General features: G+C 28.0%; 1 protein-coding gene across 1 annotated transcript in view; it reads right to left on the minus strand.

Moving 5' to 3' along the window:
- Positions 1-24,787, minus strand: part of LOC122271584 (cell adhesion molecule Dscam1-like) — a 384,849-nt gene that overhangs the window by 137,279 nt on the left and 222,783 nt on the right. Inside the window, exons 8-10 of the mRNA XM_071184629.1 lie at positions 19,385-19,546; positions 15,561-15,848; positions 6,468-6,587 (exon numbers count right to left, since the gene is read on the minus strand). Coding sequence (XP_071040730.1) covers positions 6,468-6,587; positions 15,561-15,848; positions 19,385-19,546 — 570 coding nt within the window. The remainder of the gene's footprint in view (positions 1-6,467; positions 6,588-15,560; positions 15,849-19,384; positions 19,547-24,787) is intronic.

The following is a 24,787-nucleotide window of genomic DNA, read 5'->3' on the forward strand; positions in this document are numbered from 1 at the left end:
TTTTAAACTTGGTGAGAATTTAAAAAGTGCATATGAAATGGAACAGCAATGACTTAAAGAATACTATTGAAATTGCAATTGAAAATTCAATTCTGTTTGTTCGAAACGAATATCTGTTAGCTTCAATAATGAAGCTAAAAGGCATATGTGGTTCGTATCAGAAACAAAAATTGATGTAATAAATTAGAAAAAAATCGAAAATGTTAGTAACATGGAGACAGTACATTGTGCAATCATAAACACACGGAAAACCATATTTCTTCCATTTCTAGCATAATATTTCTTATTTCGTTGAAATCATTGTAAAATTTTATTTGCTACAACAAACATATTTTATGGCCTAAATAGAAACACTAACAGCGGTAGATTCTGCAAGGTTAGAACAGAAACCCATACCACGCACTAAACAGCTTAAGTTATCTTATTTTTATGTGCGATTTTTACGATCAACATCCTACACCAAAGAAATCAAAATATTTTTCCAAGGCATCAAACTGAGTGTGTAATTCGGATCCAAATCGATCAAATCACGCAACTCTTTCCCATTTATTCTTTTCCTAAATCACGTCATAGAAGAATGAAAGTCAACTGGCAGCTTTTCTCTTGAAGATAAATGGTCAAGCATAATTTTGGCGCAAACGGCTTCTATCTCAGCCACTTTTCTCTCCCTTTTGGCAGTTCTTTTCCATCATAAATGGTCAAACTTTCTTATCTCGACCTTGTGTACACGTAAAGTGACCCTTAACTCCACTCTTAGATTTCTACTGTGGGTGACGTAAACACGTCATTGATGATACTTTACTTTCGAAGAAAAACTCTATTAAATGAAGTCAATGAATGTTCAGAAGTTATGTATTGGAATTCTGAGGAAACAAGAATTTAAGAAGCACTACATAAGGTCACTTATTATATACCTCAAATTTAAGTTTCGCTTGTCTATAATGCTCTATAAACATAAGTTTTCTTGACAACTGTTGAAGTTAAAATATTCAGCTAAACGTTTGTGTTTAAATAAGAGACAAATTAACATTCACTCTTAGATCATATGTAATGCATAGCTTCTGTTCTGTTATTTTAACTTTGTTGCATTGTATTTTCTATGTTTTCGAATGTTGTTGTACAAAATTTAAAATTTAAAATGAGATTGATGAAATAAAGAAGAAATGAATCCTAAATTGTTTATAGTTTTTTTTAGTTGAACATACGTACTTTTTTAACTTTCAAATAATGTCAACAAAATTGCTTTCCATGTTTGTAATTGTCCTCAAATATATTTTGACACAAATACCATTAATCGTAAGTACCATTAATCATAAATACCATTAATCACAACAAATGCATAGCTCTTAATCGAGAAGAAGAAGCCACTGATAGATGACCACCTGACCTATGTCCTCAGATCCAGCTGGTTTTTTGATAAACAAGAAGTCATTTTAATATTTTAGATATTGCTTGCTAAGGTTCAAACTTAATTTCGCCACAATGCAATTATTTTTGTTTTGCGCAACTCGCAAATTTGTTACATAATTATTTTTTTTATGTTCTACATGGCTTCGTGTCTATCTTCGTGTGAAATAATAAATAAATGAATTTTTTCTTTTGTGAAAGAATTATGAATGCGTCAATAAAAAGAATTCATATTTGACGGGCTAGGCTTATTTGAAATAGAATGGAAGAGCAGTTGCCATGTTTCAGCAACTGCATTTGTTGAAACGGTTTCAACGTATCAGTTGTTTCAACGTTTGTTGAAGCAAATGCTACGTTTCAACAGCCAGTCAGAATTCATACTCGTGATGTCGTTTATTGCAGGCAAAATATGTCCAACTTATGTTTGAATTTATGTGATTTTATATAGGAAGTAGATTATTTTATGGTGATCTGTAATGTTAGTTCACGGATTTTATAGTATTTTTCATACAGTATATAAAATTCAAAAATACAATCCGTATGTGTTTGAATTGCTTGGCAAAAAATGAATAAATCAATTTCAACTGATTAGAATGATACACAGCGTGTTCGAAAGCTTGTACAAGTCAGTGCAACATTTACCGAAAATACGAGGAATTAAAAGTTCCTTATTGTATTCACAGGGAGGGATCGACATTATTTCTTGCTATCTGATTATCTTTTTTGCACGGAGTACTGCTAAGGGGTAAATGCATAAATTTTGTGAAATAATCAGCGTTTAAAATAAAAACAATTCTTAAATCTTTTTTTACAGTTAATTATAATATTATGTGGCAATATACTTTTAGTTATTTGATAAAACGTTAAATTTCTTGCTAGAAATTTATTTTTGATACAAAATTTTTATATCGACTAAAAAAAGATTGTATTACTTCATTTAAGAAGTTGAATTATTTCACATAAGTAGTTTTTACAACCTTGATGTGCGTTTTCGCTGGTTGGAAGAAAACAAGAAAAAAAAACGAAACAGAATGCACTGCTAAGGACATTTTTCGAAACTTCCGACGTCACATTAATTTACACATTAGTGAATAATATGTTATTTTCCAAACTGTCATGGTACTTTTTAACATGGTACAAACTGAGTTGGTACTGGTTATTCATGACTAGCAAGTTGAGTTTTATTCTCTCTACCAGTGCACTCTAATTTTGAAAATGACTAAATATAAAACCATATTAATCATATAATTCCACTTAAAGTTCAAATCATTCAAAGTGGGTGTTATTTAATTTTCGTTGGTGCAAGAGTTTCGTAAAGCACGGTTAGCATGATTTTGTCAAGAAGTATGACGGCGAGATTTGCCGGAAAATTTGCCAAGTATAGTAGCGGTTTCTGCTATCTTTGGAATTGTTTGTCTTAACTTTAACTGCAATATATACATGGAGAGCCACGATGGCTCAGGGGATAGAGCGTTCACTTTCTAATAAGGCGAACCGGGTTTGAATCCCAGTCGATACGAATTCCGCATCCGGCTTGCACCGAGCAAAGTGCTGACGTGAAATATCCTAAGTGGTAGACGGGTTACAACCCCCTTGCCGTCAGGCTAACCGTGGGAGGTTCTTGTGGTCTTCCTCTCCATGTAACGCAAATGAGGGTTAGCTCCATCAAAAAGTCCTCCACGAAGTCAAAATTTCTCTCAATACTCGATCCAAGAGTACCCTTGTCTTCTGAATTGGGTTAAAATTACAGAGATGAACATTAGTAGTCGTAAACCCATAAGATTAGGTCGGCACTGTTCAGCGACGGTTATAAAATAAAATAAAATAGATACATGCACTCTAGTTTTAACTTTAGAATAGGTTTCCAGAAGACTCAAACTATTTCAACACTTTAATACAATTTATGAAGATTTTTAAAAGTTAGTTGAGTAATGTTTTGCAAAGTGAAAAAAATCTGGCTCCTGTACAGTTGATTATTATCCTTGCAATCTAAACTTTCATTGAATCTACCAGACACTGCTGCAAGATTGCATATGTTTTCCAATGGAAAAATTATGTAAAGAATCTTCTGTTTTATTTAATATAATAAATATTATTTTTTTTTCTGCTTCACCATCTCAATACTTTTTGAAAAAGAGTACTTGCTTCATCACTTGCAGATTTCTCAACTTAATTGTAATTCCCTGTTGAAAAAAATTTAGTTGAATAATATTAAGGTCAATCGTCAGTATAAACCGTTACTCAGCACTCTCGTATGCCCTAAATAGGGCGGGTCGAGATACAAATAAACTCATACTTACTCAGTACATTCCCTAATTTATAAATAAAGCGATATTGACTGAATAAAATGCATAAATTTTAAATAATCACCTGGAGTTTCTGTACATTCTAAATGGATTAAAAATGCATGAAAATATTTCATAACTAATTTGTCTACAAAGCTTTTCCATTATTCTTGGTATACATAGTTATTTAAAATTATTTTTGAATATTTTGAAATCCAAGGGTTTAAAAATATGCTTCAATTACATTAATTTTTTTATAAAAACTATAGACAATGTTTTAACCTATCTCGAACTTATTTTTTAATGTATAAAGCTACTTTTTCAATACCTTACATTTAAAACTTATCCTTGTAAAAATTTAACTCCCATAGGAATTCGGATTCATTTTAAAGCGAAATTTTTTTAAAACCACAAATGAACATTTTTCACGTGTAATGTACAAAAGATTGGAAGAAAATGATGCATTGCTTCTTGCATTGATAATAAATTTTTGAACCTTTTAATTTATTCTACAAGGAATAAATCAAACTGTTTGCGCTAAAAACGACTCAACATAGAACTATTAACCGTAAACAAGATCGAACTTTTCAAAAGGAATATTAAAGAAAACTTAGAAGATCATATTTCTACATTAATCTCGCGTTCGAAAACTGAGTAAAATGAAAATTTTCTCTTTTCCAATTCCATTATCTAAAATATTTTAAGCTCATTTCTTTAAAAAAATGTAGTTTACTCAGTTTATTTCGGGAAAGAATGCGAATTATTATTTAAGATAGGTTATTCATCACAACCTAGAGGTTAGATTTCTTTTTTTTTTAAGTTTATTTATTGAAATGGAGTATGCGGTAAAAGATTGCTTCACAAAAGGTTTTGTTCTACACAAAAGGGGGAAAAAGAGAAAATGCGCGTAAGAAATGAGATCTAGTTAGTTTAAGTGCTTTGCAACTTTTCTAGGGAAGCTTTTAAAGTAAGGCTTTCTTTAAATCTAACCTTTGGGATGCGGTTAATCTAGAAGTTGCTGTTTTTTAAGCATATGATAAATGATAGTTTTATTCAGTGCCTGACTGGAAAAGATGGATCTAATGTGTTATGTGAGATCATTTCGTATTTTCAGTTTTAGAGAAATATCTTCATCCTCTTATTTCAAGAATGTTTATCTTGTTCTTAAAATTATCCTTACCTTTAAATTTTTGTAATTTACATTTTTTTATGAAACTTTAATTTGCATTTCTTGTGATTTATAGCTGGAAACTAAATTGAAGCAGGTATATTTGAAGCAAAACTTTACTAAATTCAGCTTGTTTTTCTATATTTACTTAGTCGGGAAACTATTGGAATTTGAAATTTAAATGTATTTATTATCCTTAAAGATAGTTTCAGTCACATCTTAATGTAAAAATAATTAATTATTTTTGAATTACAACTTAATTTAGTCATTTTTATATTGCAATATATTTCCATGGTTTTGTTATTAACTTTTACGAATTTCTTCTCTGCACTGCATAGAAATAAAAAAGTACTCAAACTAATGAGGAAATAAAGTCAACGAGTATAAGTATGAATCTTTACTATATTCTTAAAAGAGCATCATTTTTAAATTACAATATATTTTCATGCAATTCTTATTCACTCTTAGGGAATTCTTCTCTGTATTGCAAAGAAATAAAAAGTACTCAAGCTAATAAAGAAATGAAGTCAACAAGTATATGTATGCATCTATAATATACTTTTATAAGAATGACATTCCTTACTCATATTCCTTACATGTACTTTTTACATGAAAAAATCAGACTAGCACAAAAATCTAGTTTCAGAAATGGATATTACTTCTGTACATGAAATATTACAGGCGGTTACAAGTTTGCCATTGACTTGTAAAGCCTTTTAAGTTTTATCTATTGCCAAATTGTAATTCAAATGGGAATAGATCTGTGGCGTAACTACCACTACAATTATTAAACATCAATTCAGTATTATATAAGACATGCCAACTTGATTCGATCAAGAGGTACCTTTCGATAGATGAGGGTTGACATTGTCGATAACTCCTCCGCCCACAGATCTTTCTATCAGCTGGTGACGTTGTATTAGCACGGTAAAAAAATCCTGATCAAATTATGGTAAAATACACCGGCACACAGGATGTCATACATTTTACCGTAAAAACTATTTTCACCGGAGCACGAGACGAAGAAAATCTGATAGACTGCAATTTTTACAGTAATTATTGCTTTAAAGTCACTAAATATCTAATCAAATATATATTGCTGCAGATATTACGGTACAATACTTTACAGTAAAAATGGATATTATTTTAAAATGGATTTGACGTATGATGTACCCAAAGTGCCGCTACTTTATATCGTAACTTTATTCTAAATTTTTTACAGTGTACTTTTTTACCAGTTTTTAATTAAAATCTGATTGTGAGGGTCTTCGATTCTCTTTATCTGTCAATAGAAACTAAACGTCAATAGAATCAATGGACCCTCTAAAGTTACAAAACGTATAAATTAGTGAGTTTTTCATCTTCAGCAAACATAATTTCAAATTGAATCGAAACTTTTATATAGAATTTAAAGCTCTGGTTAATTCGAGCAAATCTTATAAAGTATGGTTTCAATAACTTTTATGTATTGTTAATGTTATAGTGATAAAGAAAAATATAAAGAATTTTCAAATGATATGCTTTAGATAAGTGCAAGTTCAGTCAAAATAAACTATTTCTAACACATTGGTTATTTCAGTTTAAAATTTTTGTTAAGGGTTAATTACCTATAGCTTTTTTCCAACGAATAAGAGGCTGAGGATATCCTTCTGCTTGACAATCAAAGGTGACTGATTCTCCTACGACTGCTGATGCATCCACTGGTTCAACTCGCCATCTTGGAGGTACTATCAGATAATTATAGATTCTTATTCAATAATATATTTTTACAATCACAAACTATCATTTTATTAAATAGGTTATTTTTAAGCGAGGTGTTTAAAATTAATGAGGAATAATTAGAATGTGATTAAATTGATTAGTTCAAAATAAAATTGTTACATTTTGAAATATTTTTCTCGGAAAATACAAATATTGTTTGTTTTGTCTATATTTTGTGGATATCTCTGTAAACTCTTTTAAAACTGTTAATTATCAGATGATGAGGAAAGAGATAAATATCGTACATCTTGAAATGCGAATTACTTCATACTTAAAACTGTGCAAAGGGAATGGTGACTTCAAAAAGTAAGCTAAAGAAATTTTAGAAAGTATTAATGTGATGCTTGAAGGGTAAGTATTAGCAATTTTGCAAATTAATTTCAAGGATCATTAGTAGATGACCTACTTAGTACCACACGATATTTATAATAACTTTTTCTGCCGCATGTCAGATAGTTTACAACAGTCTGCTAGATTGCAATTGGTGATAATTTTGAAAATACTATTCGTAAAAGAGCACTGTTTTTATAACAATGCAGAAAATACTGTATTTTCTAAGTCAGTAACACCATCTGTTGATGAACTTCATATCTGATATTTCCTGTTATTGTAAAACTATTTTGTTTACTTAAGAAAAATGCAGCAAGCTGTACATTCCTATCTTCTCTGATTGAATTTTCAACTTATAGTTCATTTCAAAAAATAAAATATTCATTTAAAAAAGTAGAAATCAAATTAAATAAATAGATTTAATTTACATTTTTTTTTCTTTCAATATTTGAAACAGAAAAAACTAGATTTTCGGAAATTTAACAATATTTGCAGGTTTAGAGAACGAATGAAATTACTTTATACTAGTGAGGAATTTAATAGAACTTAAAAGGAATTCAGTATTTTATTTGAAGTTAAAAAAAACTTTATATACAATCGACTATAATAAATGGAATATAACAAATATATAGTTATAGAAGAAATAGTATACTTTAATGGCAGAAAATATTATATATCAGTTTTTACTTCATATTTTACGTTTTGAAAAGCATATCTAACAAGTCAATAACAGTAATATTATCCTTTTTACGATTATTTCAATCTATTCAAATATATTTCTGTAGTTATATAATAACTACCATAATTTTTATATCCTTTATTTAAAATATTAAATTAATTATTGTTAAATGAGCAACGCAACAAATAACATTTTTTACAATAACGCATTTAGAAATAATATTTATTATTACAAGGTTGCATTTTCGTTAGTTAAACAACTTTTACAAAAAGTAACGATAACATACATTATATTTATGTAGCTCAATAAGTGTTTAAGAGCATAAATATAAATAAGAACAAATTTAACATTTCACTAAACATGTTCTTATCAGCCTTACAAACATGTGATACTGCAATCCCCAGATAGTACATAATTTAATTACAACTCGCGTGCATTCATGACAATGCTGTATAATTGAAAAAAAAAGGACGAAATTGTGTTGGAAAGGGAAAAATGCAATTATTCTGTCTCTAAAGACATATTAATTTCCCTTTATGTAATCAAATTCATTTACTTATTTAATAGAAATTTTTTTTAATTAAAATTGTATCATAAAATCCTCGGATTAAAGCATTAACGTTTTATTTTACTTTTCATATTTTTTCTTTGTTTAAGAAATTTTCTACTTTTCGAAAATATATATCCATTACATTAGATATTTTTTTTAAAGCAAGGTCTGTATGTTTTTTGAATTGATAATACAGAAATAAACGTTATACAAAAGCATTTGATAATTGCTTAAATACACATATCATGCAGAAAAGGAAGTAAAAAAAATGATATTTTTTAAGTGTAAGTTATTCTACTGAATGAGCATTGAATGCAAAAAACAAGGTAAAAAAGAAATTAACGAAGTAAAGAGACCAGATAGAAATTTAATGGACGAAACTATTGTACGGAAAATAATGCTGTGCAATGCATTAGATAGTGCCTTTTTCATGTTTATGCTTAATCGTATAATCAAGTTTAAGTAGTTCAGTAATATTATAACTAAGTGCCATAGTAAGATTTCAGCAATATTATGGTACTATACAAATTATGTATAATGCTTATAAAATGTGTATAATGTGTGATCTAATGTTGTATGGTACGGAAAAAATTTGCTCAATATTTGAGTTGAATTAATTTCATTGAAAAATATATATTTTGGAAGAAAATTGTCTTTTTTTATTATAATTCGAGAGATAAACAATTTCAATTAACTAGCGTTTATTTCTGATTTTACATCTGCTTAAGTTACATCTGCATAAAATTTTTAAAAAAAAATTGGAAGCAATGAATGAAATTACGTTAAAATAAATGATTTGAAAAGAAAAGTCCTCACAAGAAAAGTAAAGGCTTTTTATCTTTTAAAATCTGCTTCCTCAAGATGTGAGTCTATCACATAATTGCAATGAAGTAGTAACAAAACTGTATTAAATAAAAAATTTAAAAAAAAAAAATATTAAATATTACTTTTGTCCTAAATATGGTGTCTTCTCATTTGTTACTTTTTATTTTATAATCTTGATATTGAATAAAATTTAACATCTGTTTCTAAATTCTAAAATTCCTTTTAAATTTTTTTCAGACAAAAAGCTCTTGCAAACTTCGCAATAATTTTAAAAAGCATAAACGTCTGTTTTATTTATTATAAAACAAATTTTTAAAAACATAATAACTTCCTTTTATATGTGTAATATAAATTTTTAAGCTGTCATTATCAAAATACAGAATTATCAATAATTATTTCTTTGTTAACTCATAAAATATGAAATCAAAAGGTCAACTTTTCATTCACTAAGATTAAAATTATTTCAGTAAAATTAAGAAATTTCTTTGAAATGCAGTTTTTGCATTCAATACTTTGTCACTTTATTCCTGGGCAAATTTTAAGTCTTATTATTGATTAATATCAAGAATATCAGAAATGTATTCCTTAAGCTAAAGTTCACTTTACATTATAACTTTTCTTGTATTATAAGATATGAAAAATCGATATTAGATATTTAAACCATTAATTAAGGCTTACAATGATAAAAAAAAATGACAGTAATAAAACTAAAATCAATCGCTTAGATGAAAGGAACAATTTCTTCATATTTTTTGGCAATACGCCAGGTCAAGTTTCCTTGTGCTGAGGGGATTATTCGACAAATTAAGTATATCAGCCTGTCAATACCTCTCAAAGTATTTAAAAATCAATTCCCCTCAAACCATAAATTACAAGTTCACCATTGTGGATGTTATCATTAGTAGGTTTTGGTCTTTAATCTTTCCATTCGTGTTCCATGAAAAAGACCTGTCGATAAAAGGTATTTAGACGATCTAAATTTTCGTAACGGGAGATGAGAAAAAAGAAAGAAAGAAAATGATAGAAATCCGGAATCGGTAGGAGCGTCAAACACACCTGGTGCTATAAGAAGACGAGCAATTCGTATTGGCAACAGATGGCGCTGAGGAGCTCGTTAGTTGAAGTTACAGTTGCGAGAAAATAAAGATGGACACTTTGTAGGAGATTTGTAGGGTATTTTATCACGTGTGATTTATTTTGTCTATTTTTCTAAAGCTTATGAATTTTTCTCATATTTTGAATGAAATAATTGATAGATAAAAAGGAAGACATAGGATCGCTGAAAATTTTATCTGTCAATTTAACCTCCTAAGGAATGCATGCTATTAAAACTATTTGCAGGCATTTTTTTTCACTGTTAGACTAAGATTAATTATCTTGAAAACCGGATAGTTGCTATAAAATTAAAGAAAAAAAATATTTTGAAGACATAGTATAGTATTTAAACTTAGTTTTGTGATTAAATTGTTATTTAGTATTTTATTTCAATAGTTTTTAAAATAAAATTATCTTAGATATTCTTTACGATATTTAGCTGTGTTTTTTAATATCTATTGTATACGGACTTAGATATATTAAATACGGACTTACCATCTATCACGTGATACGTTTTTTGAATATTTTGGTTTTGTATCTATCAGGCGAATATTCTCTCCGTAATTTTCTTAAAAACTAGGTTTTTGTTCCAAAAAAAAGGAAAAATATTTAAAAATACTCGCGTGGATTTAAAATCATTTCCCCAATTTGACAGTGTTTGTGCTAAATCTCCACCATTATTTCTATCCCGTTATTTTTGAATTACTGACAACGTGTATTAAGCTTTAACTTTCTGCAATATATTTTTTTCCTGTATTGGAATAAATATTATAGAATAAGTATAAATTAACCCAATTTTTAGCTATACTAATTCATAATAATAACTGAAAAAAGAAATTCAATAAATTTCAATTTTATTTTTTGCCAAGTTTTCTGACCTTTTATTGTTCTCATAGCTCATTTTTCTTGTAAAAATATTTATAATAAATTATATTGTTACTAGTTTTTCGTAAGTAGCTTCTAAATTATATGTTTTGGCTGAATCAAACTTATGTTCGTAATTCATTAGTTAGGTTTGGTTTTTTTAAAAAGTAAGCAAATAATGTTTCGTTTCTGTTTGTTTTGAAAAGAATGTTTTTAACCAAATGTATTTTAGATTACTTTAACGAAGAAAAAACCCTACTAGATTATACATTCATGTTTGAAGTGACACTACTACGAATACAGCAAATATCAGTAAAAATTAATTAGAAACCTAATTATCTCTCAATTTTGAACAAATTTGCTTTTAAACCTTTTGGTAGCATTTCCTTACACTGAATGATTTTCATTAGAATGAAATTTAATTTAGGGCAATCAACTAAGTTTCATTATCTTATGTCTTTAAATTAAAATAAGAGTTTACCGAATTATGAGTTTTTTTGAGAGTTTAATAAAAATCCGCTAGCTCTTATTTTGGTTTAATTAAAAAAATACAAATCAACTAATTAAATTAGCAAACAGTTTTCGTAGATATGAGAAACTGGCAGCAGTAAAGCAATGATGATTAATGAGTAAGCGACGAAAAAAATTACATTTCCTGGATAAGCAAATTAAAAATAGAAAAAAAAAAGATTAAAACTAGTCTTATTCATCACAGCATTAGTAATTCCAAAATAAATTAGCGCAGTTCTGACAGGCTACCTCTGAACTTTTATAGATTGCGTTAGATAATATTTATTAATGACTTTATTACTGGAGTTAGTTGGAATTAATTCCACTTTCTTGGCAACTTTTTTCCCTTTCTTAATTTTCTTTGGGAGTAATTGATTTCATACAATAATCTAAAGTGAGGTTGATTTTTTTAGATGTTTTCTGAGACATTTGAAAAAAGACCATGCCTTAATACTTTTGCGGAGAAAGGCGCTTATTTTGTTAAAAAGACGATAAAGAATGCATTTATTATTTTAACTATTTCGTTGGCCAATTATTAAACAATAAGTTATGCTCTCTATAAAATGGGAGGTTTAGTTGATTTTTGTTTCCTTATGTGATCCTTGGGGAGCCTTAATATGCAACGGATTTTAAGGAACACACGATAAATGTTTTAATAAGATAATCCGAAGTGAGGTTGATTTCTTTTAGCTGTTTTCTGAACCATTTGCAAAAAGTCTATGCTTTAATACTTTTGAAAAGAAAGGCGCTTAAGAATGCATTTATTATTTCAACCATTTCGTTACTTTTATCAATTATTTTGCCAATTATTAAACAATGAGTTATGTTCTCTATATAATGAGAAGTTTAGTCGATTGTTGTTACATTATGTGAGCCTTGGGGAGCTTTAATATTCAACTGGTTTTAAGGAATACATGATAAATCTTTTGATACAATAATCGAAAGTGAGGTTGATTTCTTTTAGTTGCAAAAGTCCATGCTTTAATAATTTGGTAAAGGAAAGCGTTTATTTTGTTAAAAAAAATGAAGAAAACTGATTAAGAAGACATTTATTATTTTAATATTTCCGTTACTCTTAAAATAGTTTTGCAAATTATGAAACAATAAGTTATGTATTCTATATAACGTAAAATTTAATGGATTGCTGTTACATTATGTGAATGAATTAAGAAACTTTTATATACAACGGATATTAAAGTATACAAGATTAATTTTAGAAATTGTGGATCAAATAGATTTAGAATTGTGGATCAAAGTTCGTGAACCATGTATAAGCTGCCCCTATAGCACTATCGTTTTTAATTAAGTGCATAAATTTTTAAGTTTTTTTTAAATACATATATTTTTAATATGCTTTCATTCACAAAAACAGATAGCGGAGAAAAACAACCAAAACTCCTTACTGTCTTCATAGAGATTATAGTTTTTCTCTCAAAACACCACTCTCTGAAATTTTTCTCCTAAACAGTTTCAAATCTGGCTTATCATTATATTAGCATCATTCATTGTTAATCATTCCTTTCATTGTTAATCATTCCTTAACATTACTAATTTTTTTAATGGAAGAAAGTAAAACTAGGTAAACATGAATTATGTATAGACAAACGATTGAATTCGTTTCTGTATAAGATTTCTCATACAGTCTGATTTTCATTCAACGTTCAATTTAATTTCATTAATGCAGTTTACATTGAAGAAGATTCCAATAAAATATAACCGATTTTTTAATAGCCATTCTATTTATGTTTTTAATAGAAGTAGAAATATGACTTCAACATATGGTTTGAATTAAAAAAATACTCCGTAATTTTCTTAACGATTATATAATAAAGACATTGAATAAAGTTTGTTTGATGATTTGTTAGTTTTAGGTGCAGTGTTTTTGTTTCCTTCGAAATTTTTTTTGTAATAACCATTGTAAATCTAAGAGTAACACTTCTTACTCTTAGCTCTCTTTAACTTAAATTAAGAGAATGAAAAATGAGGTACAAAGTGGAGAATGCAGCTCAGTTGTAATTAAATTTTTGCATTTTGTTATACTAATTATAATTTTTTGTGTTCTATTTTATGTTTAATTTATTTCTATCTTCCATCTAAATATTTTATTTTAAAAAAGCCTGATTAGCCAACAATGTAATATTTACGAAATTCGCAAATGCTTTTTCGGTATAAAAATAGACAAGGAACTTCATTTTGCATTCCTAACACTAATTTTTTTACTTGAAACACCATTTGTGGAACTCAATTATTTATTAAAATACCTGACTTTTTTGCCTAAACCCATAAAATCATTGGAACATGTTAGTCAGAAGTACATAAATCGTATTCCTCTAAAGGCATTTGTAGAAAATTATCACGTGGTTCATTTAAAGTTCATGTTTTTTTTCTCTTTTTTAAATACACGAACCTGAAATTACTAAGTACATAACTCAAACTTACTTCTCTTTTACTCCAAAAATACTTTTGTTTTGTTTTTTATTTATTTTTTTATTTTTGCTCTTATATGTGAGTTCAAGTAATATTTAGTCTCAAATCGTTCCTAGTTTAAATATACGCTACATCTTGACGTATTGAAATCAATGAAGGAAAATAATATTGATTATATAAATAACGACTATTTCTTTTAGTACTCTGAAATAAAGCTCTTTAATTAAATATATAAACATATTTTATAAATCCTTCTATGAATGAATAGATGTATGAATGGGCCTGCCCTATAAACGGGTGTGACGTATGGTGTGGCGGAAGTCGAATTCATGGCCATAGATGGCGCCACTAGAAAACAGGAACAATCGCACTCCCTAGGCCTAAACAGGCATACGTCAACAACATAAATCCTTCTTAAATTTTGTCACATTTGTTAAGATGATTTTTACAAAGAGTTCTGGATTATAGAGTTCATTAAATACATTGTTTTCTTTAACCAAAACTTTCTGAAGTCCAGTTATCATTTGTATTCAAGGACCAATTAACTTTGTAAAATTTACTTCACAACTTCGAAATATCATATTTGTTTAAATGTAGCAGAATGGATCGAAACTAATTGTTTTGATTATTAAATAAATAATCTATCTTAGGAAAATCAGGACATTGATTTTTCTAATAATATTATGAATGAATATTATGAATTAATTTAAGCAATATGAATATAAACAATATTCTAAACAATACACAAGTAATGCTACAAAGGCAGATTTATTTCAGTTTCGGTTCTATAATTAAAAACCTTCCACAGCCCCGATACATCGAAGGAGAGAATGAATTTGCTATTTTGTTTTCTCAATACTGAAGAAGCAGGTTCTTGATTATGCAATCGAAACACTAGTATGTCTCATTTGTTGTATTGTTTGTGCTTTGTTCACGCTGTGCAGTATTATGGCATAATGAAACTAAATCAATATAAAACGCAGAATGAGAGAAAAGCATGGTATCGTGACTTGACTTAGAATTTTAAAATGCTACGTCAAATGTTCATCGCAAAATAAGGCAGCGTGAGCCAATATTTTCATAATGACTAAGTTACTTTAAAGAAATACGTATTTTATGATTGCACTGTTTAATAATGTAATGTATAACTTTTAATAAGTCTAACAATATTTATATTATGATTAAGTTACTTTTATAAAATGCATATTTATGATGGCACTGTTTAATAATGTAATGTATAACTTTTAATAAGTGTAACTTCACTACTCAACTATATTCAACCCTGTTAAGACCATTAACTCATCTAATAATAATTACAAGTTCCATTATTTAAGAATAAATTCATATTTTATAAGATAATTCAATCAATTACTGAACATTAATTTCAAACAATTTTGAGTAACTCTACAGCAATTCGTATAGTATTGAAGAACAGAAAGCAAAGACAATATAGATGAACACGCTCAAGACAAAGTAAAACATAATTCACTTAAGAGTGTGTCTTCCCGAGTTCTGAACTGTTGAATTAATTCGCTATTAAGCATTAAGTTACAGACTTGATGAAACAATACGTTTATTCAAACTCAATAAAGTCGAAAACCATGCATAAGAATGTAAAAATAACAATGAAATTGGGTTAATAATGAAAAAAAGAATTACCATTCACAAGCATTATTGCTGAAAAATTTGATTCCCCGGCAGCATTTTCAGCTAAACACGTATAGTTCCCGTTATGACTTCTTCCAACACTGCTAAAAACTAAAGAAGATCCCATGTGTCCCATAGACGTTTCTTCTATGTTTAACATTTTTTTGTTAAGAGTCATACCATCCTTAAGCCATCGAATTGTGATTGGAGGATCTCCTGTCAAGACGCTACATGTAATAATTACATGCATTCCCTCTGCTAGTGACTTTGGAAAACCAAAAGGATTGATAACAGGCCTTTCTGTTGAAAAAAAAACAACTTTATTTTATATATTACATATATTTAGAACTTAGTTATATATATCTTATATATAGTTATATATATTATCTTGTATATAGTTATACATGTTATCTTATATATATTTAAAACTCAGAAGTTTAAAACTATTTGGCTATTACAAATGCAAATATTAAAGTTTATTTATTATAATTTGTTTTCTTGCTCTTACGTAATTATTATTATTATTCAGCGGGGATGTAGGGAAAGAAAGCGAAGAAAAAAAATTACAATAAAGTCAATCTCAATAAACCTATTGCGGAAGTACACTTTTTCGCCTACAAGTGACGCACGTGTTTAGCATGATCCATACTAACCCCTTTATTTCAAATGAAGTTATTTCGTTTGATTAAAAGCGTTGAAAAAAAGAAAATTTCTCGATTGGATACCATAATCAATTTATGTGTATTAAAAATAAGAAGTGCATGCACTGTAAAAAATGAATTATCAAATTTCACGAATCTTTCTTTGTTTTGGACGAAATCCTTTCCCGGCATATGCTCCGAGTTTAAATTTCGTCAAAGAAATGAAATAACTATTGTCACTTCTCTAAGGAAGCGAATTTCGTCAATAATTTAGAAATATTTCTTCATTCTATTGTTTAACAAAAAAAAAAGGACTCGTAGTGCCTAATGCATTTAACTTTTATATTAATTAATTTATCGTGGGCACCATATCGATGGATAAATGTCATCTTAACACAAGGAAGACATATGAAACCGAGAGAAAAATTACCGATACCTGAAGTGAGATTCGAAACAGGGGTCCTTGATCATCATCAGAACTCCTTGGCCGCCATACTGGCTTGTTGTCTTAATTCTTCAACTTATTTTCGATCATTTAGTCTTTATCTTAGTTTAGTCATTGTAGTAAAGACCCTACAGTGTACTACGATGTGGTTTCAAGTTGAGGAAGCATTTTCGTCATACAGTTGAGAGTTTCCGTTTCGTCACGAAATAACGTGATTTCGTGAGAAAATGATTCTCAAAATTAACAAAAGGATTGTTCAAGGATTGTTGAATCGTCGAAAGAGAGAATTTTACTTTCGAGAATATGCAGTTTTGAAGAAAAAAAATCAGGTTTAAAACATCTAGTTCTGGTTAATTATCCGATTATTTTTTCGTTCGTTTTTACGAACAACACTAATTCAAGTACAATTTTTGAAGCAGAATGACAAAGAAAACGCATTTTGTTGCAAAACGTGATTTTATACAAAAATGTACCCAAAAGTATACACACGCTATTTAAAAAAGGGACTTATTACTCATTACAAACCACAGTGAATTTTGGAGCTTATTTTACGAAAACTAACTATATTCATATGAATGAACTCATTTTCTAATTCAAAGTTTATAAAATTATGAGGACAATTTTTATTTCCAAAAGTGCATTGTGTGCTTGCCGTTAGAGAATTAAAACATATAAAAATTAATGAAGCAATAACTTTTGAAAAATTTCCTTGTCTCATTAATAAAAAAATACGTAAAATTCATTTAAAATTTCGTATAACTTAAATACACTTTTGTTGTTTTATATTTTTAAAATAAAGTTGTATTTTTATTCGTCAGCTGAAAAACCAGCAGTTTCATAAATGTTACCAACATTTTGTTCAAAAAAAACATATTAAAACATCATAACATATTTTCAGATTGCATTCTCTTATATATAAGGACTGAATTAATTAAAGATAAATTTTATACAGACTTCAATCGAAAACAACTATGTTATTATCAGTCAAATATCTTGGGTAGAAGTTTCTAATAATTTTTATTCATCGAATAATACTCGAAAAGCTTTTTTTTTCTCCTTATTTTCGATTAACTTAAAACAAAAACCTAAAACTAAAAGTTATGATTGTAACAGATTTTTTCCTCATTAAGAGAATTAATTAACAAAACTTAATTAGATATGATGTTAATTAAGTAACCACAATAAAGATGAACTTTCAAATTAACTTAAGAAATCGATTTAGATGTTAATTTAGAAAGATTTAGTCAAAAGAAAAACTGCATAAAAAGGGTTTACTTGTCTCCTGAGAAGGTTTTGAGCGATTCTACTAATAAGTTTTCGCTTATATCATTTGCATGCAATTAATTTAACTTTTTATTTTTCGCTCAAATTTTTTTAAACCTTGCGAATTTTCTTAAAAATATGCCTGGTAAGCGTTTCAATATAAATTTTCTGTACTTAATTATAGAATCTGTACTGTAAATTAATATTAAGTAAAAAGTGCATTATAGTTATAACTTTTTATTATGATTTTTTGCTTTGTTATTCCAGTTATTTTGACTATTTAACTTGAAAATGAAGCATTAAGCACGATATTAGGTACTGAAATGTTTTAATATTTCAGCATTCGAGATGTTTTAATATTTTAACAGTTTAAATATTATTAATAATATGAAAATTATATATTTTATATTTTTCTTTTATATAAGTTTCTGAGTGATGTTTTAATGCTTAAAAAATAACTGATACTACGAGTTTCAACGCTAAAAAAATGATTTTAAGCTTTCAATAGGAGTCAATAGGAAATTAATATCAAAAGTGTCATTTTTTTTATATTTTTTTCTATTTTTTAAGAAAGTGAATTTCACTTTATTTATAGTATCAAATACCGCTTCGTTTTTTTTGTTGCGCAAACAAGAATCGGTTGCTGTATTCAAGATTGTTTCAATTTGCTGCATTTGCAATTTTATGCAAATTTATTTTAATTAGACGCTATATTTAATATCTAGTTATTCTTTTTGTTTTCAGCACTTTTCAGTAACAAATTGTTTGATAATTGTTTGAAAGAAGATGGTTTAAGCATTTAGTTTTAAATATTAATTTTTAAAATTACATAAACTAGCATAAAAATGATTGGATAATTAGTAAGTTAGAATTAATTATGTGTTGAAATTTACTTTGATGCTCTGTTTCAAAAATATGAAAGTTATTATCATTTTTAAGGAATACTAATTGTATATATATCTATATATATATGGATAATAACTTTCATTCATATTTTTATTAATGCCAGACATTATGAATATTATTTTTCAATTTGAAGTGCATTTAAAGAACTATGATAAATATTTATTTCCTAAAAAGTAATGGAAACGAGTAGTGAAACTGTAACTCGTTGTAACTATAAAGTTAATTATAGTTTTTGATACATTTGTTAAAATTAATATATATTGTAAAAGGAACAATAAATTAATTAAAAATAGTGCTTTTTAAATTATGAATTAAAACTATTATGAATTAATTATATAAAACTATATTAATTAATACTATATGAATTAATTCTAATTGCATCGAGTTATAAGCATCAATAATATTAAATGCAAATCATTCAAGTTATTCATCAGAAAAATAAATTTCAGCATGTGATTTGGTACAAAGCGTATTGAAATATAAATGTATTTATGTTCCATTATTTTATAAAAGGCAGTTCTCAATATGTTTGTATGCATCAAATTTGTCAACATCAAACTTGAAATTATTGGATGTCTTACTCATAACTCGAATATGCAGTTCTCTTTGGGCGCGTTCTTTCTGTTTGTTTACTGCACTGCAAACATAAGTTCCACTATCTGTTTCTCTAGTGACATCTTTAATGTAGAAACTTCCGTTTGTATTAATTTGTTGACGTTCATTGAATGGAAGCTCCTTCCCATCTGAAATAAATCAATAGAAAATACATTTATTACCTTGAATCATGTTTTGAATGGAACAAAGACTTGAATATAATGTGCTTTCGAAATTTTTACGTATTAAAATACAGTAGAAAAGACCCTCACATTAGGAAAGACATTAGAATCACTTTGAAAGATAAGTTGATCTCAGTTCTAAGTTTGAGCTATTGATAAATTAAACATTCAATTCCAATTTTAATAATTAATAGATAAAGATAATTAAAGAAAAAAAATATTTCTCAAAACTATTTTTAATTTACTGCGTATTCAAGTTTTACAATTGTAGAAGTTTAGTATTTTTCTTTCCATTTTAAATTCTCAAAATAAGTTTAACATTCCAATCTTTAACTCCTCTCGAGACATTTCTAAGCATCATTTTTTTTCTTTTCTTTATTTCGATACAAACAAACTAAGAAATAAAGTCATTTTGTAAAATTTCGTGAAATTTGAAAGGAATCTGTTTAAAAATGTATTATGATAAAATAGCAATATTATCCCTGAGGAGCATTTTTGAGAGTTTAAGTTAGGATTTCTGGAGTCCTAGATTGATCTAAGAGATAATTGGAAGTAAGTGGAAATTATATTGGTTGTTGTTTATTTAAGAATTGTTCTAATTATTCAAAAATCATGTCGTAAAATCACACGGCTGCATCATGGTTGGTCATAGTAAAAATTTTCCCGTTACCGATCGTAATAATAAAATATATGCCCGTAAAGCTGCCTAGGCAGCATGGATTCTAATCATAAAATAAAGTTATGCAGGTAAAAGTTATCTTCAGACCGAACCTTGACGTTGCTGGACACTCAGGCGAGTTTTTTCTTCATTTTCTTCATTCAAGGCGGATTGTGAAACGAGGTTAAGAAAAGCAAAGTGCTGCCATCTGTCGAAGAGTGAGAGAGTTGCGCTTGCTTTTTCCGTTGTCACCAATGTAGAGGGACTGCAAACGAGATTGTTCATAAGCGCCTGGTATGCTCAAACCTCGGACCTTTCTGTTCGTAGCCTAATGATGCAACTCACTTGGAAAAGGGCGTATATTCCAAAATTGAGGTAAGACACTTATTCGAATAACAATATAAATTAACCTTCAACTCGACTTACTAACCGTCAACTCTACTCATTTCCAAGTTCCATGAAATTACATGCACTCTGGGATCGAGCACTTGCTTCCCAATGAAGTGATTTGATTTGAATCCCTACGATACAATGCAAATGTGCGAGTATGCGTTAAAATAGTTTCCGCCTAAGAAAGTTAAAGAATTCATATATTGGCTATTAATTGGTTAAATTAAATGCCAAGCTTATTTTTCTTAGCCCTACGCCTCCAAAAGAGTTGGCGAAAGTGAAAGAGTAAGAAATAATAATGAATTATAGGGAATGTGAGAGATAATAAGGAATCCGAAACACTGGCAATCATATAACGGTATTCAAACTCTATGCCAATGTGTAGAGATGTAGAGAGAATCTCGGAATATAGATTTTACTCTGTACTCAATTCAAGGTGGTAGTATTAAAAGTTTACCGATTATCTTAATGATTTTTATTAACTGAGACAAGGATTAAATAAGATAATAATTTTGTTTTTAAATGCTAGGAAATATATTATGCATGTTTTATGCATGACAGATATAAATTTTTTTCTAAAAAAGTAAAAGCTTTTACGATTCCTATGATTTTAAATATCACGGTTTAAATAACAACTGTATAACTTTAAACTTAGAATCCATCACAATAGTGAAGAAAATAAAGATTTATTTGCCAAAAACAAAAACTTTCATGAATATGTTTTGTACGTGTCAAATTACTTAATAATGCCTTTGTATTAAAATGCGAGCCTTTATCGAAAAAAATAATCTAAATTGAAGCAGGCATATACATCTAAGACTTTGTATTTGTTGGTTAGTTTAAAGAATATTTGTTTTATTTTTAGTAAAAAGGATAAAAAAAAAAGTTCTTGTTAGATAACTTCTTAGTAGTTGTAGTTCGGGAAAATATCTTTGGATGTTTAGTACCCGGGGGCTTAAAGGGGAGAGTAAAATTTTTATTTTTCATAAGATTTCAGCTTTCTTTTCCTTTTAATTTTAAAAGATATTTTACGCTTCAAATCCAGAGAGGATTTTCAGTATTCTTGGAAGAAAAAGAAAAATTAACAAATTTTAATTAATATTTCTATAAATAGCAGATGTTATAGCTTTAATTCTCTTTAAAATTAAATTGCGAAAAAATATTGTAGATTGCAGAAAAATAAATTTCTTTTGAAAAAGATAAAGCTTTGTTTTTAATAATTTCGGTTAAAAGTTATCAATTAATGCTTAACTTATAATTGAAAATTATTATTCTCGGTTATTTTGCTACGTATTAATTGAACTATGTTCAACCTAATTTCGATCATTTTTATAAAAACCCTAAATTGTTTTGTTTAAAGATAAGATAAAGAAAAATTTAAAAAAATAACATACTTCATTTATTAACAGATGTGCTTCTCAAGATTTTACGTATACTAGGAAAATGGGTAAGTAACAATTTATTTAATTGTTATTTTACTTATTCAAACAAAACAGTCAAATAACCATATATAAGAGGATATTCAGACTTTAAACTGGGAGAAAAACTGTTTATTAATTGTTTTTACTTAATATGGTTAAACAACCCGAATTTTATCTAGCTAATGAAGGCACTTAGTTTCTTGCGAATGCTTACATGTTATAGTCGAGAAAGATAATTTGTCAATCTCTTGACTAACAGAACAGAGTTCGAGTCCCAGCGTTGAAACCACACTCTTTCCTCCATAATGTTCTGCACTCCCTAATTTGTGACCCTGGGATATTAGAATACTGCTTTAAACCAAGCAGTATTCTAACAGTTCACGGTTACAAATTAGTGCTGAGAACAAAACTGTATAATACTAAACGTTCAGTATTTCCAATTTCCTACGAAAAGGGAAGCAACCTAATAAACGAATTAAACCATATTCCACAGTTCATATGATAAGGCACATCTCTAACTGTTACCTAACAATAAGCTTAACTCAATGTTCAGTTAAATTTCTTTTTATGATTTTGAAACCAAGCTAGTTGTAAATAGTTATAGTACTAGTTTTTAATCATACTAGTTCCAAGCGGCTTCAAAATCATAAAAGTAAAAACTGTTATTTTCTTACGGTAAACTTTACGGTTAATTGGATGGACAGACTGCTGCAGTTTATTTTACAGTAACTTTAAAATGAAATTCTAACTTTGTATATTTTGATTTCATTGATTATTACGTTATTATTTTGTCTAAATAAAGGCTAAGATGAGAAAAAAATATTTTGTTAAGAAAAAAAATGGCAATATCCAAGGGTAAAATTTAAAGTTTAACCCAACGAAAAAAAAATATTACATATTTTTTAAAAATTTATAGCATTTCAACAAGTTGCTGTTATTTTTCGTGAAAACTTCGTATACGTCATATCTTTAACAATATTTGTTTCATGTAAATGTATAAACTCTTTTTTAAAGCTCTGTTTTCATCGATTATATTTAAGAATTTTAATTGTAATTTAATTGCATTTAAAAAAAGTTCTTGTTATCTTACTTATTATTAGCTGTATTCGAAGAAAATTATTTCATATGTTCAGTATCAAAATATGCCCGTATATTCAGTTCAAAGTGGAATAAAAATTTTGTTTTTCATTAGCCCTTAATTTCTTTTTCTCTTAATTTTAAAAGATAATTTCATTTCATATCTAACGGGCATTTTCGGAACTTTCAGTTTAGAAAGTAAACAAATGTTAATTAAAATTTCCAAAAGTAAAAGATATTAGATCTTTAATTCCTTTTAATTTGGATTTTGAAGCGTGTTTCAGCAAGAAGGAATTTTTTGAAAAAGGCGAAGTTTTATTTTTAAGAAATTTAACTTAAAGTCAAAAATTAAAATTTAACTTATAATTAAACATTACTATATTTGTATCTTAAGTTTTATATTGACTAAATTACAAATTAAAACTATTAAGGGCATTTCAAGAAAAATATTAATTATTTTGTATGAAGATAAAATTAAGTATAACTGTATAACAGACTCTCAATTTATTAAATATTAATAAAAATAATAAGAAAAACTTCATTTTATCTTAAGGAAGTATTGATTTTTATAATCAAGTTGATTTGTAATTGATTATAATATTTCTTTCACACAACTAGGGAGGTTTCTTTGCATAAGTATAACTTCCACGACAAATGATTGAAAACTCTGAGTGTAAAATTTGTTGCTAACTCAAAAACTATGAAATTATATACATATATTGAAACTGTGTATGTTGATATGACGCCCGCTGGCTGAGTGGTAGCGCTTCAGGCTCCCGTACCACAGGTCCTGGGTTCGATCCTCAGGCCGGGCAATGTTGATTCAGCCTTTCATCCCTTCAGTGGTTCGATAAATGAGTACCAAGCATGCTTGCGAACTAAGCACTGGGGATTCCGCGTTCGGCTGTCCACCTGACCGGAACATCTGCTCCTGCACCCCAGAGCCCAAGGTCAAGAAAACTGAGATGGGCACAGTAGGCCTTGGCCCTCTATGGGCTGTCGTGCTACTGAGTTTCGTTTAGTAGTATAGTTATATGTTGATATAATAATATATTGATATAATATATATTGATTATATAGATTGAATATATTATTTAAAATACTCATGGAAGATACATTGCTGTGTCATAAATTGTAATATCTACTCAATAACTTTGTTAGGTTGCACTCATGTTAAAATATGGAACGATACCATTTCCTAGTGTAGGGTTAAAAGCTGATTTGATGAGTCACAAGCTCACAGATTCAAACTAATTTTAACGCAGTTTTCTACAATCATTATGTGAAGCATTGTATATACAATCATTGTATGTAGCATTGTATATACAATCATTGTATGAAGTATTGCATATACCATCATTGAAGCACAGTATATACAATCGTTGAATGAAGCATTGTATGTACAATCATTGTATGAAGCATAATATATACAATCATTGTATGTAGCATTGTATATACAATCATTGTATGAAGTATTGCATATGCCATCATTGAAGCATAGTATATACAATCATTGTATGAAGCATTGTATATACAATCATTGTATGAAGATTTTATGACTTTCATTTAAATAATTTGCATTTGAAGAATTTAAATGAAGATAATGTTTTTAATTGATTTAATTTGACTCAAGGGATTGAGCATCCGACTTTCAATCAGGTT

This window comes from Parasteatoda tepidariorum, chromosome 8 (genome assembly GCF_043381705.1).
Source record: "Parasteatoda tepidariorum isolate YZ-2023 chromosome 8, CAS_Ptep_4.0, whole genome shotgun sequence".
In the NCBI taxonomy this organism is placed as follows: Eukaryota; Metazoa; Arthropoda; class Arachnida; order Araneae; family Theridiidae; genus Parasteatoda; species Parasteatoda tepidariorum.